Below are 15,717 nucleotides of genomic sequence, written 5' to 3'. Positions count from 1 at the left end.
AAGGTGATTTATGGGTACTGGAATACTCAATAAAGGAGTACTTCTGCAGATCAAGGGCACAGCACTTCAGCTGTTTTCCAGTGTCTAATAGGGTTGGATGACTTTTTGGAATATTTAACCTTTCACAGGTGTTTAATCATGTCCAAGTGAGATCCGTCTGTCCAGTTATCTATCCCATCCATCCATTCATCCACCCATTTTTTTAACGTGTGAACAGTCAGTAACTGGCTACCATCCTAAACAACTACTATTAAATATTTCACATCTGCAGGATGAAATAATTGGAACTTCAGAGTATCAAAGAATTGGCTCAGAAATCTGCTGAAGCACTAATGTTCATTTTGGAAATTTATGAAATATTAGAAAACCTTCAAAGTGTCTCAGAAAAAAAACTCTATTAATTTTTAAGGATGTAAACTAGATGACCTGGTAAACTTAGTTAATCATTCATAAGCTGCAGTAAAATTTTGATACAAGTTGGTGTGGCAAAGATGTATAATTAATACTAATTGTCATGGTTTCAAGAAAAATAGCATCTGTCAAATGAACCTGATTGCACCAAATTGTAAGTTTGGCTAATAGAGTAACTTTTCATAGAGTGTATTCAAGCTTTTCTAGAATATTTAAGAGAGATTGTCTTCATGGCAAGCGAAAGCAGAGAATATAGAACTTCTTAAAAAATGGATAATAGTCAGAAAAATCTGTGAATTGTGACTTACAGTACTGACAGTTTTCTCATAGGCTCCTCCAGGAACATGCTGAAAGCTTTGAGCTATTCTGTTTCTCTAACATAACCTAGAAGACATCTAAAGTAATTACTGGTAAAATTTGCCAATCATACAAAAATAGTGAGGTGGTATATAATGACAGAAGTAAATCATGTTCACCTGGGTCAGTGCAGACTGGACTCAGTTGAAGAGTGTTCATTTCAAACCAACCAAATGCAAAATTAAGTATCCACAGGAAAAAAGCTCAAGTGGGTCACTTAAAGGGCCAGTCATCACTAGAGAACAATACATCTAAGAAGAAAGTTGTTTTCATGATAGCAGCCAAATACTCGAGCTTGCCAGGACATGTAACTCAGTGTTACAAGATTCTATATATTCTTGAAATGAAGTTATTCTCTGGGAAATATCCTCTTGGTGGACTAAGGTGATGTTACATCTGAGTATGGCTCAGGAAAGACCCTAACTGGATTTCTAGTCCTTTTCTAAAAAACCCCCAAGTTTTAGGAATTATAGCAACTGTGAGAGTAATTCTTGGGTCTGAAAAAGTAATGAGAGTTGCCACAGTTTATCAAAGAGAAGGTTAAACAGTCATCTGACTATAGCCTATAAATATTTCCTAATAGAACATTTTTTTAAAATAGAAAAAAAAAATCTGATGGATTCTTCGGGATGGAAGCAGACGCCTGACAAATTTAAAATGGAAATAAGATCCTGAGTCTGCATTTTTTAAATAGTGAAGGTAATTAACTATTTTGGAACATCTTGTTTAGCAATAGGAGTGGAGCACCTATTGCATGAAATCTTCATAAGGAGTGTTTCTAAAAAGGATGCTATAACTCAAGCACAAGGTTTGAACCTCTCACATGAGCTGATGTATCAGGTATATGTTATTTAAGAGTTCAGTCCAAAGGATCAGAACAGTCCATTCCAAAAGCTGCATATCTCTCTGTCTCTCTATTGTTCATTTCACTTTTTAGATATTTAGAAAATCAGTTCTTGTCTTTTAAACTGGCATGGACTGAATTAACAGTCATGATAGAGGTGACAATTGATGTTAATGCCTTATAATAAATGGCCCCAAAATGTGGGCTGCGGACCACTGAGACAGCTGACTGGTACTTGTTCTTCATCTTGCTTCCAGCTGAGAGAAACTGAACAGATGGGAAGGGGAGATTAAATGAAGAGTGAAAGTAGATGGCATGATTAACTTTCTCTAAAGGTCAGAACACCCAGTGCAGAAGGTAGCTTGATATACATGAGCATCTTCCTTATGTCACCTTCCCATCTTCCTTTGCATGAAACTACTTCTATACATTGTGTGGTGGAATGTGTAGAGAAGTGGTCCCTGCTATTTTGCATTGACAATTAGATGTTCTTCAGATACTGAATCAAAGCAGCAGTATCTTCTCTGAAGGCTGAAGGCAGTAGAAGCTGGTCCTAAATTTGGTGGCTCAAACCAAGAAGAGAGAGCCAATTCCTCTCTTTCACAATCTATTTGGTGTTTTTTTCACACAGAAATTACCATCATGACTCACACTGAAATGCACTGTTAAGATTCAAGATTAGACTAAAGTTTGAAGAGTTTAGATTTCTACATGGTCAGATAAGGGGTTTTGACTTCTGGAACCAGGGCACCTGAGAGTGACCAACTTTTCCTAGAAAGTGACAAAGAGGAAGCAAAAAATCCAATATAGAATATCACAATTTTTCTTAACAATGCAGATAAGAGAGCTTCTCCCTCCCTTTTTCCTTTTCCTTTTCCTTTTCCTTTTCCTTTTCCTTTTCCTTTTCCTTTTCCTTTTCCTTTTCCTTTTCCTTTTCCTTTTCCTTTTCCTTTTCCTTTTCCTTTTCCTTTTCCTTTCCCTTTTCCTTTTCCTTTTCTTTTCCCTTTTCCTTTTCCTTTTCTTTTTCCTTTTTTTCTTTAAACAGAGCTTGTCTAAAGGATGAGCAATTATTGTCTGATGCTGTCTCCTGTGATTCTACCTACTCTGCTAAATAGGAGTTGAAGTCACCCAATGAATGGACATAAGAAGTGAAGGATCGGGCTTCAGCTCTTCTTTGGAGATGCCATGAGTCAAATATTGGACCTGTATACAAGTGTGTCTGCAGTGTAATGAAAGATTGTAGTTCTATCAGAAGCATGACATTCCAACCTAACTGCTGCTGATGCTCCCCACAAGGAACAAACTAGACAGTGAGGAATCGCCTATAGATAAGTGAGTGGTCTTTGGTCCCTTTTTAATGATTTTTGAACCAAAACAATTTCTGAACTGCTTTCAGAAATGGAAGTAACTCTTCTTCACTTACTTTCTGAGCCTTCCTTTAAGCTGTCAGATGTCAGATGAAAGTATATAGTTGTTAAAAGCAGAGGAACTTTCAAGGAGACAAGTCCTTGTGCTGGTGTAAAACCAGAAGCAAAGAATAAGCTTAGTATAGGTTTTTACACAAACTATGAGAGAAATCTAAGTAGGTGCTCGTTAAGGATGTGCTGAGAGTATTGCTGAATCAAGATGAAAGCTATTTTTACATTTGTTTTGTTGGAGCTGTACAATATAAACAAGATGCAAATAACTACTGAAATTCCAACCAGTCACATAATAATTAATTTCTTAATCATAATTTATCAGCCTCCAGATTCTTTCTACGATCTCACTCAATTTGTGGTTTTTGATAAAGAAGCTAAGAGTGAACATTGCAGCTGAAAATCACCAGTTGTCATTCTTGGCCTATATGGTGCAACTATCATAAAAGGTGACCTTCCCTGTGATAATATTTCATGGTGGTGAAGTAAATTCCTTCCTGGGCTAATCAAGAAAAAAAAAAAAAAAAGGAGCAAAACAAACTAGAAAAAAACTATCAGAAATGTATGCTATGGATTCTATTATTGCCTATATTTTGTCAGCTCTCTCATGTTCCATGGAGTCTCTGAAATAGATCCATTCTTGGTGTAGTAACATACAGAGAATTTCCCCACCTTACTCCTGCTGATCATTACTTAGACAGACAGCAAATTGTTTCTCCCTGGTATGTCATTATGTGTAGGCTGGGTTAACCCAGTAGATAGAGGAAAATTAGAAGTTTGTCTCGTGGGGCAGTCAGGAAATTTCTGCTCAGAAGCCAGAAGTAGTGATGGATGAGTTTTGGCCAGGCTTTTCAAACTTTACTATTTATGAAGGACACTATGTGAAAAACTGATAGGAAAAATCAAAACTAAAACCGCCAGGAAAAAAAAAAACCAACAAAACCAAACAACAAAATTCCTGATACAGGGAGAATCACTTGGGAAAGAAAAAGAAAGGAGAAAATCTGGCACTGAGCTATGCTGGGTACCAACATGAGAAAGGAAAGAGTTATATAAGAACATTTTAAACTGAAAGATAACATTCTGTTCCAGATCAAATCAGCTAGTACAACTGTGGTCCTTTCAGTGTCAGTATAAGACATCTGTGTTTCAACTACCCACAATGGATAGGGAGATGATCAGGTGGCTTCTTTTGTCATCACCATCAAGGGGAATTTAACACCTTCATATTATAGTGCAGATGCTGAGTCTGCCAGCAGAGCATTCACCATTAATGGCCTTCAAAAGAATATTCTGAATCCTGGAGATTTCTGTGAAGAAATTTCTGTGAAGAGCCTTCTGGAGTCCCTCAGAAGAGTTACATTCAGTCTGAGGGATCTGAATCATGCCACAGATTGCTTAATTCCTGATGTAATTCTGGGTTCTGAGGCCCCTGACCAATGATTTGTCTGAACTTTTCATCCATCCTTTGGGAGGGACGAGGGCAAATATTCTTGTGCTTTAACTACAGAAATGAAGTAGGAAAAAATGCTGGAAAATAATTTTATTGCTGAAAAACATTTACAAAAATGCCTTTGATTTGAAAAAGTTCAAGACCTTAGAAAGGCAAGAGTTACTGACAATTTGGAGAGGTATCTTAATTTGAAAGAGTGGGGTATAATGAGTATCCCCTAAAAAGGTGGTCCCTGCATTTAGTCCTACAATCAAGCAGTAAAAATTCCTGTCTCATAACCATTTTTAAAGCCCAGTTACACATAATTCTTCAGGAGCCTGCTCAGTGATGTCAGGAAGTGCACAATGATCAGGATAAATACTTTAGAATTTCTGAAAACCCTTCTGGATAAGGATTTTCAAGGGTCATTAGAGATCTGTCTTTAGAACAATCATAAGATTTCACCTTTACATGGTGAAAACCAAATTTGTGGGCTGCCAAAAAGGAAAAAAAATTGTTGCCAGTGAAGTAGCCAAAGACAGCTGCTAGATGCTAGAAAAACCTCCTCCCCTTTATAGCAATAAAATATTTATGTCTAAATATCAAGGAGGCTGAAGATCCTTGTCCCTTTCAGATGATGAAGGGGGCATAGCCCTACTGTCTCTAGATGTTCCACAGGTTACATTACTGGGGATCTCATTAGAGTGCCCTGGCCTGCAAAGAAGACCAAACCCATCCTGAGCTCTATTAACAAGGGCCCAGCCAGTCACTTAGGGAAGTAATTACCCTTCTCTACTCAGAATTCATTAGACCACTCTAGATTTGGGCAGCCCCCCCACCCCAGTAACATAGGAAAGACAGTGATGAAGTGGAGTGAGTTCAGCATGTGGCTGTCAGGATGTGCTTAAGACCTTGTCTTGTGAGAGGGAGATGACTAAGAGAATCTATTCAGAGTGGCACAAGGTGGCACAGGGAGAGACAAGGGATATAAACTGAAAGAGATATCCAGGCTGGGTATCAGGAAAAGCTTCTTCACCTTGAAAGCCAGCAAGCATTGGAGCAGATTTCCCAAATTCAACCCACTTGTTCAGTTGTTGTAATTTTTAAATTATTTTAATATGTATTTTTTTCTTTTCCTTTTGTAGATATATATATCTATCTAAAATACACATATAATGCATATACCTCTATGTATATGACATTTTGCAGACCAAGACTGGGCAGAATGGAGCTGAGGTTGAATTTTGCTGGGGAATTGAGGGAGATGAAAACAGAAATGGTTAAGAAAAGTATAATTTTTTTTTCTTAAAAAATCTGCAAGTTGTTACCCTGACAAGAATGTTTGAAAATGTCACTATATACTATCTAAAGAAGTAACTCTCATCTGAGGATTTTTTTTTCTTTTGGTTTGCTTACTTGGAAAGGGAAGATAGTGACTGCACCAATACATTAAAACAATGAAAAGTTTGCAAAATGAAGTACACAATAGATATGCGAGAAATTATATTACCTATAAAATTTTAATTCTGTATTGTTTTGTATATGCATAAGGCATTGATCTAACCACACATTTCTGTATTTTTCTTTTCTGTGGCATCCTTGTTTTAATTACTGTAGAGAATGAATATCATAACAGGATAGGGAAAATGGCAATGTATCAGACTCATTATTGCAAGTGTTGGAATGTGGACAATAAATAAGGCAGGGAAAGAATGGTTTTGTAGTTGTACAACCAAATGCTGCTTTGGAAAACTGGAATTAATCCCTATTTCTTCTATGACATTCCAGTTATGCTGGGTAAATCATATATCATAAAATTCTTCCCTAATAAGATCTAGGCTACTTTTTTACTAGCAAATAAAATAGGGCAGGCTCTGAGTGCAGCAGGCACATCATGTGCTGTGTCTGTATGTCTGCTAAACTCCCTTACCCTTGAAAAAAAGGGTGGCCTTGTCTACACAGCTGTCTGGGGACAGCCCTTGGCCCTTGCCAGCACTGAGCCATGCCCAGGCAACCTACAGCTGTGAGCTAATTCTTATGGCCCAAACAGAGCTGATGGCAGACAAATACTGAAAATGTATGGATAGTTAAGGCACTGTGTTTGAGCTGATATGGGAGGCTTCACATTTGCCAGTGGTGCTGAATCTTTACTATATGCTCCTCTTTCCCTTGGTCCTTTTCAGTGTGTGACTTGTGCAGTGTTGCCTGGTAGAAAGGCTGCTGGCTGTACTGGGGTCTCAAGCCAACATAAATATAACATGTCCTGCATTGTGCTAAAAATTTGGAGAAAACAAGCAAACAGACTGATGGGGCTCATGGCATCTCTGATTAGACTTCCAAGATTAATAAATAGTTCTTAATATTTTTCTATGCCTCATCGTCCCCTTGGTGAAGTGAGGACACCAGGAGCACTGTGCAAATGCTCTTACTTATCTCTGTGAACCTCTCAAATGGTCTGCTGGGAAGGGCCTTAGAAAAACAGATGAGGAAATAATAATAAATTCATATTCATAGCAGGGTTTGAATATTGTGCGGGAAGGAAGGCCTGAGGCCAAGCACAGAGCTGTGAGGATCTATTGAACAGCTGTTCAGTAACTAGTTAGTTGACAGACCTCAGAATGCTGAAGAGCAGCCCTGTGCAGTGAATGAGGCTGGGCAGACTTATACAGAGAAGTTGAACACAGATATATGGGGGAACAGATGGGTGGTTGAACAGATAAATAGGGACTCGTCCATTCTATAGCTCATATTCACCTTGCATGAGAGAGACCTTGGGAAAGCAAAAATAAAAACAGATATTATGGGGAGCCAAAAACCTCACAAGACTGGGATGAAGCAAATCTGTGCTCTTCAAATCCATAACCTTGATTTCCAAAATGGGTTTGCCTGTTGGAGAGGTCATGATTTCTGACTTCTGAACAGACACTTCAGGACTGAGTGGAAAATATCACTAGAGACCCACCTCTGGCATTTCTACACAATTGTTCACATTTGAAACTATAATATTAATGGAGCACATGTACGACCAACTATACATAATGTGAATTTACCTACTCTGTGTAAGACCTAAGGCTTTTTAAAGGAGGTGGCAGTAGGCAGCATACTGTGCAGGCACAGGAAAGCCTGCCCAGGTTCTTTTGCAAGAACTGGTCCCAGTTCTGATTAATTGATTTGAAGCCTGGAGCATTAGGTTTTTAATTTCCTTAAAAACTCTTTTTGTTTTGTTTTGTTTTTTTTCTCTTTTCTTTCTGCTGGTGTTAACTCTTAACATCAGTCATTTCTATTAGTCACATAAATGGCCTTTCCCCCTTTGAAGGTCATTAAATGAGTAGCCACAAAGACCCTGCAGTAATGAGTTCCTCCATCTAATTACACTATGAGTAAAATAATTTAAAATTATTGTGTAAGAGTGCATGTGATAGGTATGTACAAACATATCCATAACTTTTAAACTGATTCTGCTTGGACTATGCCTGCCCCCTGTGTGGACAGATGGATAGAATAGCAATAGACAGATGGACAGACAGATAAATAGAAGATAGATTCTGCTAACATATTCTTGTCTAATAAATTGTTAAGCCACAAAAGAATGTGGAACTGTCTGTGTAAAATGTATAGATTTTCTTTAATGTGAGTTATTGGGAAAAGACAGAGCTGTCCCTTTAACTAGAGAGCTGCAAACAGCTGTTCCTTATGCATACATGCTTGCTTGGTCTGAAAGTTTTGGTAAGTCAGTGCATAACTGACAGTTAGATTTATCTCCCCAATAAGCAATCAACATTATAATAAAGGAAAAATGCTTCCAGTGCACCTTTGAGAGTGCATCAGAAATTAATCTAAACATCAAATTAATTATAGTTTGTAAATGAATAGTGGCTCACAGCCCTAATACTTCTCCCGCTCCTCCTCCTCCCCCTAAAGCCTCCCACAGCCAACTGCAGTGGCTGGAGGTGCTGTGCAGTGATTTTGATGATCAACTCTTTCTCTTTCCTACTCATGCAACTCTTATCAGCTGGAGAAGAGTACCATCCCTGCTCTGCAGATCTGAAATCTCAGAGCCTGGCTGCTTTGAAGTATTACAGAGCAGCTAGCACATAATAAACTTTTGTGTCTCCTTCCCCTCTCCCCTGGGAGCCCCAGGCACTCCTCTAACAGCGCCATCCTTCCTTTGGCTTAGTTTACAGCTAAGCTGAACACCTAATGAATCTCTATGTGCCTGTCTGTCTTGTGCCAGGTCCTTCAGAGTGGAGAGGAACACAACAAAACTGGTGTTTGTCTGAACCAAAACAGACCAGGAGTCAGGCATGATAAACATGCCTGGAATATTATCCCCATATTGTCTCAGTTCAGGCATTCTAATTAGTGACTTTGTCCATTTCACTCTGAGATTTGCTCTGTGGTCTGTAGCCCAGTGCTGCAGTTGAATGACAATCTGATATTGTCCAGGTATCTGGAACAAAATATATTGCCACTAGATCAAAAAAACTTTGATCTGATAAATAATTTTCCTCATCCATTGATCCTAAAGCCATGTGCAAAGGAGTCATTGTCCTGCTAGAAGAGAGGGAACTTAGGGCACACAACTAGGCTGACCCACAGTCACTCGCATGGGGCAGGAACATGTAACTAAAATTTCTTACCCTGCACCACTTTAGTCCTGGACCTGTTCATTTCCCTGGTAGAACTTAGAGAGTTGTGGGTTTTTTTTATTAAATGAGAAACTGCCAGATTTGGCAGGGCGTGTGGGAGGCATGTTGTGAGCAGGTGCTGAACAATATTTTTCTGATGTACCTCAGGGTCCGTTGTTCCACTCCTATGTCTTATGGAGTGCTGCCAATGCACTTTAGACCTGATTTGCAATGCTCCTGGTCCCAGGGCCCTGAATAACTTTGCCAGCATCCTAATCTCTTGATGCTCCTTTCTGTTTCAGCTTCCAGGCTGAAAGTTGGTAGACCATCATGACCTGCCTGCTGCCTTGCATCTCCCACCCCAGCTTTCTGCCGTGGCACTGCAGTCTTGAACTGCCACAATGTGTTTTTAATAACATGATACAAGCTCTACCCAACCCTCAAACCCTCTCCTGAGCTTTACCCCCTCCTGTGTCCAGTCCTCATTCCTCACTGCTTTTCTCACCTTTAATCTCTCTCCTTTGGCTCCCCTGTTTGTTTTCATAAGCTGGGAACCAGAGGAGTTTTAGTCAGGAATATAAATATTTAACAGTGAAGGTAATTAACTTCTATGACCCTCATCAAGTGATGTTATTTTCTCTCTTTTGGGCATCTTTGATGCAAAAAAGAAGACTTTTCCAAATGGGGTGAACCCACTAACAACTGTTGTGTAGACTCCCTGAGGGAATCTGGAATAAAACTTACTGTCCACTTTGTACCAAGAGTTGAACAATTAAATCACATAAATCTATGGTATTATGAAGGCCTGACAGTTTGAATTCAAAGCTACAATGCTCCTTTCTATGTTTTACATGGGATATTTCAAATAAGGGGAGGACATCCCTTCTGCCATTGTGAAAGTCCATCTGGAATACACAGAAAAGGACAGAAATATCCAGCAGTTGTGGCTGCTCACACCTGGGGTGTCAGACCACATCAAGCTGAGTGGAGGGAAACCACAGTGTCTCTGTGGGCATAGGAGAGACTTTTCACATCATCTGGGAGTCATTGTCCTTTGGGGAGTAACTGAAGCTGGTTTCCCAGCAGGTGTGAAGAGCAGGCACATGCTAAAGGAACATGTGGAGGAAAAGGAAAGCACTGACCAGAACTAGCCTGGCATCATCTGCTGCTGGATGGCATGAAAAGAGCTGGCAGATCCAGGTGCTCATTGATTTCTGAAAGAGGTGACTGGAGAAATGAATTTCCAAGTGCACCACTGAAGCAATTCCTCCAGCTTTAATTTATCTACATCTTATCTGACACATTGGGATAATCATTTGCCCTCTGCTGCTCCATCCACGTCCTCATTTTTCTAATTTCTGTCATGTCTTCCTAATTAATATTGCCCAAACCTATGCTTTTCCCTCTCTTCTCTGTTAAAACATTTTCCTAGAACACGTCTGTCTCTGTATTTTACTAGCTTAATGTCTTCAAATGACTTCTTAAAATGTGTCTTGTGTGACAACAGCGAGTGGTCCTTAAAGCAGGATTATATTGCAGCGTCACCCTATGACAGAAGTAGAGTTAGCCATGTGTGGGCAGCTTGAATGACTTTTCTCACCCTGACTACTTGCCTTAGCAGCACTAATAGTGTCATTTTGCTAGAGTTTTCTTTATGCCTTCTACACAATCTACTCACATTTAAATTATCTGCATAACTGAGAGGGGAATTATCAGCAGAACCACTGAGACCAGCACACAGATGTATTTCATGTTCTCTGACATTTAGGATAGCTACACAGAGAAGATCTTGCACACATGCATTGGGAGGGTGAGACACTCAGTGCAGCCTCTGCCTTGCACAGAGACAAGCTCCAGGGTCCTGCAGAAGTTGACATTCAGGCTGGGGCATGCTGTGCCTCTGTAAAAGACTTCCTAAATCCACCTGCTGTGAGAATGAGAGTCGCTGTCTACAAGGAGCATCCAACTAAATGTAAATTTTCCCTGAATGAGACAATGATTCCTGATGTGGCCTTGCTGTTTCACTGGGAATGGGCAACATGGCTCAGTGGGATAAAGATGCTGGCTGTAGAAGTTGTTCATGGGAAGAGGCTGCAGGTATCAGCTGTTTGTTGGGTGAAGGACTAGTGAGAGAGGAGAGTGAAGAGCAGAACAGTGAAGAGTTGTGAAGGTGAAATCAGTAAATCTGAATACAGGAGGATGGACAAGGCAGTGCCTGGGGAGAAACCCAAGGAGATGCTGTTTATGGTTGGTGTGATGGAGCCTCAGGCCGTGGGAATATACAGGGAGAATATATAGGAAGGGAGAAGTGTGGTCTGCACTTCGCCATGTGGTAGCTGCATCAGGATAGGGAGTAAATTAAAAGCAAGAGGTCTGAAATAGGGAAAATGAATGATTTGGGTCTAGCCTGGCTGTATGCAGCAGAAGGAAAGTCTCAGACAAAGAAGACTACCAATTTAAGTGACTTTGTTCAGTGAGAAGTCAAAGTGCTTTCTCAGGCAGTCTTACACGCCACAGCAAGCAGTCCTGCTATGGAAAACAATAAACATATTATGAGCACTTTCACATTTTATACATGAGATTGGTGTTTGCTGTAGCTTGCATTCCTTGCTGCTCCTTGCCAGCCAGGAGGCGACTGCCTCTGAATTGGGAAAGTCAAAGGATCATGACCACAGCCTGGTTTCTTCAACACATGCAGGAACCAAAGGTCCTCTGTAGGTCTTGGGCTCCAGAAACCAGAAGAAAGGCTTGTGTCTGATTCTGGTTTCTTCCTAGCACCCCCATGGCTGCTCCCATGCTATGCTGCCAGGGGCAGACAAAGGAGTTAACTTGCTGCTGCAAATGCCAGGGAGAATTTAGAGCTATACAGAAAGGAATATCTCCTACTTTGTGATGCTGCTCTACCAACTCACTCACTTTGGGCCAGCTGTTTACTGGTAGTTCAGCAGTGACACGAGAGCAGCAAGTGAAGTATTTTCAGTTCCCATGGAACAAAAAAAACCAACCATGGTGACATTTTTCTCTATAGAATTGTTTTAAGTTCGTCTGAAGAAGGACTTCTTGACCATTTCTTGACAACCTGGGGCTAGACTCTGTTACAGCAGTTTACTTGGGATCTGAACAGCAGCTACATTTTGAAAGGTCATATAATGGTAGAATATCTTTCTGGGGCCAGACAAAATTGTTCCCCCAGGCTAGAAATTGGACTGCTCTAGCTGGGTTAAAAAAAATAAGCGAACCAGAATGCAAATACTATGTCTTTACATGTTGAGATTTGGGAAATGTTTAGGCAGAATAGGAAAGCATTTTCTTCCTTTCAAAGATAAGAAAATATATTTTTTTTCTTAGAAAAAGGTTTTGGGGTTTTGGGTTTGTTTTTTTTTTTTTTTTTTTTTTTTTTTTTTTTTTTTTTGTAAAAATGAACTTTCTGACCAAAAAATCAGCTCTAGCTTCAGTAGTCGTAGAAAAACAACCAAAAAGGTTTGATTTTCTGTAGTCCCCCCACATTTAGAAATATATTTCTAAAGTTGAAAGTCAGCAGGGTGGGAGATTTTGAAGAGCAGTGTGAGATAATTAACTATCTCTACCTCTTCTATTTCTGTCCTGCTGGACAGAGTTGGTGCACATGGCAGCAGAGTCAACATGCTTGTTTGAGGCCAACAGTCACAGCAGACCCTCAGCTCTATGGGAAAGTAAGCTAAAGACAGAGAAAACTTGGGCTTCACATATGGGACAAAAAAATTGGCTGGACTTGAATATTTGTATGTCAGAAGTTAGTATAATGTTACTAGGATCCATCAGTAACCTCTAATTCCTGCTTCTGTTTGCCTGTGTACTTGAGTCTGCACATCCATAGGAGATCATCCTGATTTCAGGATGGAATATCCCACTATTTGCTTTGGAGATTCCTTTATCAAACAAGTTGATGTTTAGGTTCTCCCAGAAGGGCTCAATGGTATATGTTGCTGTCCTCCTTAATCCTTGTAGCCAGAGAGCCTTTGAGTTAGGAGGAGGTAAGGTGAATATCTGCCCAAAAGATAGTCAATATGAATGGACGTGGATCTCACCTCATTTCTCTTTTATTTTTTGTCTTCCCATTTGACAATATGTGGAGAATGAGGCTCAGTACTCCCTCAATATTTATGGTAGAAATGGCAGTTTCACTACCAAAGGTTCATTTCTAACCCATGGATGTTCTTGGACCATTAGTTTTCAATGTCACCTACAGCTGTGCTGGTCTGCTCATCTTGTTATGAGCTCTCATATGCTTAAAATCTAGAAGGCAGGTGGGCTCTGGAGAGAATGGGGCTAATTCATAATTTCTCATTTGAATTTCCCAGCTGCCCCTTCATGACAGACTCTGTCTTTTATTCCCCTAGAGCCTGAGAGTTCAGCAGCCCAATGGACTGATGGCAAAGGGGAATGCTGTGTCCCCTGCCAGGGAACATGCTTCTTCAATGAAGGGGAAAAATAGCCTGCACAGGTCCTCTGTAAATGGACAGGAGGAACTGTGCATAGAAAAAGGGCACAAAATTCTTGGAACTACTGTCTGACATGCACCATAGCTAGCAAGGGATGAGGAAAGAATTCTGGGAGGTATGCTGTCCAGGAGGGGAAAAGGGATGGCAGCATGGAAGGAAAGCATAATGTGAAGACTGAGAGTGGCTTTAAAACCAAACAAAACTCTAAGAAGTTAACAGTCCAGAAGTTTGCATGAGAGACAGAGTCTGGAACAGCTGCAATTAACAGGAAAATAAAAGCAATCTTTTGCCCCATTTAGCTTTTCAGGGAAGGTCTGCAGAGTGCACGGGATAGTGGAGATCCAGATATTGCACATCTCAGTGGTGGGCCTGTGGATGGGGGAGCTCCTGTGTCCCCCAAGTGGGATGGGATCAAATATGGCAGGGTCCCCATGGCACTGCATTGCTGGAAGGGACCATTCACAGCAATTCCTTTGCAAGCAATGAGGTCCCACTGAGACACCACCTGGGCTGTTGGCTGTCCAATTCCTCCATTTGTGGGTGCAGCTCAGGGTGTCCCTAGCTGATGGCTTACAGGTCACTGGGGCTCAGCTCTTACCATGCTCCAGCTGGTGGGGTTGAGCCAGCAGACAGGCCAGAACTGTGTGAGATTTCAGCTTTCAAACCTGGCCTCTTAGCATCTCCTGTCACAGGGTTAACTTAGCCTATCTAATTGCACTCTGGTGCTGGCTCTGATCCAGTGGGTTCAGAGCATGGCTGCTTGCTGTCCACCAAGCAGCCATCCCCACAGAAGACCAGGCTTTCAGCTGATATTCTGCCCTTGTCCCCTTGCAGACTAATGTATCACAGCTGCTGAAAGGCTGCCCCCAAAACTCTGTCTCTCCTTCAAACCCATGGCCTGTTTCTCCTTTCCCTTCTTCCACATGCTCCAGCTGCTGACCCCATCAGCATTTCACCTACCCACCATCTCCTTTCATTTTTATCCTAGTATTTTAGTCTTTTCTGTACCATTCCCAGATCTCCTTTCAAGGAGTGATGTTTTTTACCCCACCAGCAGCTGCTGCAGCACCCTGCCAAATCTTCACCTCTAAGCAGTGCACACAACTCTGAGCATGAGACAATTAGGAGAGAAAGAGGGAAAGGGGAAAGTATTGACAGGAGTAAATTGAGAGAAATCATAAAGCTTAAGCAGAAAGAAAGCAGTTTGAAAGGTAAAGTATTCAGAGAAAGCCCTTTCCTGGATGAATCTAATTGTTTTGTTATCTTTACCCACCAAAGCATTTACTTTGGTTTGTCGCCCGATCCACAAACACTTTCGAGGAGATGACATTACCGAAAGGCAGGAACATCTGCATCAGCTCAGCATCCCCAAACTCCTGGGGCAGATGGTAGATAAACAGGTTACAGCCCTCTGGTCCTATCAAGAGAAAAAGAAGACCCATGAATGGAGAGAAATAGGATTGGATAAAGCACATGGTGGAGATTTACTTTGTCATCCCCTCTCTCAGACTTTGAGGTGTCACCTCTCAGAAGCACTCTGTAGACTCTCATAGGAATGGACAAAGCAGAATACCAGGAACTCAGTCATCCAGAGGCTATGGTACCTTCATTAACCTTCCCAGGACAGACACCAGGATAAAATCTAGGGACAGAGGGATGCAGCTGCACACGTGGCCATGGAAAGAGAGAATGGAGGAACAAGAATAAAAAGAACGAAAGAATGTGGTTCATTCTTTTTCTTTGCATCTCAGAATCTCATTCAGTCTGTAGAATTTTTGATGACCCACACTAACCCGTGCCTCCTCTCAGTGTCTGCATTCAGAAGTTTCATTATCATTCTTGTGTCTGTATAAGGACTGTAATAACAAGTAAAAAGAAGTGCACAGACCCATAGTCTTATTTTGTATCACAGAATTTTACATTCAACCCTCCAGCTCAACTAAGACTGAAGACTCCCCCAAATCTGGACAGTTTGGCCATGTTATTAATTTTATAGGATTATGTAAGAGAGATTACAGAGGTATTTAAATCCGAATTAATAGACAGAAGGAACTGCCATTTTGGCCTCAGTGCTGTAACATATATTCTTACAGACTTCAGAGAGTATTTGAAAAAATATCCAAAGAGGAGTCTTTAGTTGGGATAT

General features: G+C 40.7%; 1 protein-coding gene across 11 annotated transcripts in view; it reads right to left on the bottom strand.

The window, feature by feature from the left end:
• Nucleotides 1–15,717, bottom strand: part of CELF4 (CUGBP Elav-like family member 4) — a 706,664-nt gene that overhangs the window by 32,350 nt on the left and 658,597 nt on the right. For 7 of the 11 annotated variants that reach the window (XR_011723157.1, XM_071729993.1, XM_071729994.1 and 4 more), the window contains exon 11: nucleotides 14,845–14,988. Coding sequence is in view for 10 of the 11 variants with exons in the window: in XM_071729993.1 (XP_071586094.1) it covers nucleotides 14,845–14,988 (144 nt within the window). In the remaining variant the exon portion in view is untranslated. The remainder of the gene's footprint in view (nucleotides 1–14,844; nucleotides 14,989–15,717) is intronic. The other 4 variants (XM_071730001.1, XM_071729998.1, XM_071730002.1 and 1 more) reach the window with 1 other exon arrangement.

The sequence above is a fragment of the Heliangelus exortis genome, chromosome Z, assembly GCF_036169615.1.
Source record: "Heliangelus exortis chromosome Z, bHelExo1.hap1, whole genome shotgun sequence".
NCBI lineage: Eukaryota > Metazoa > Chordata > Aves > Apodiformes > Trochilidae > Heliangelus > Heliangelus exortis.
The sequence above is the reverse complement of the archived record's forward strand: the minus strand, read 5'-3'. Positions and strand labels throughout refer to the sequence as shown.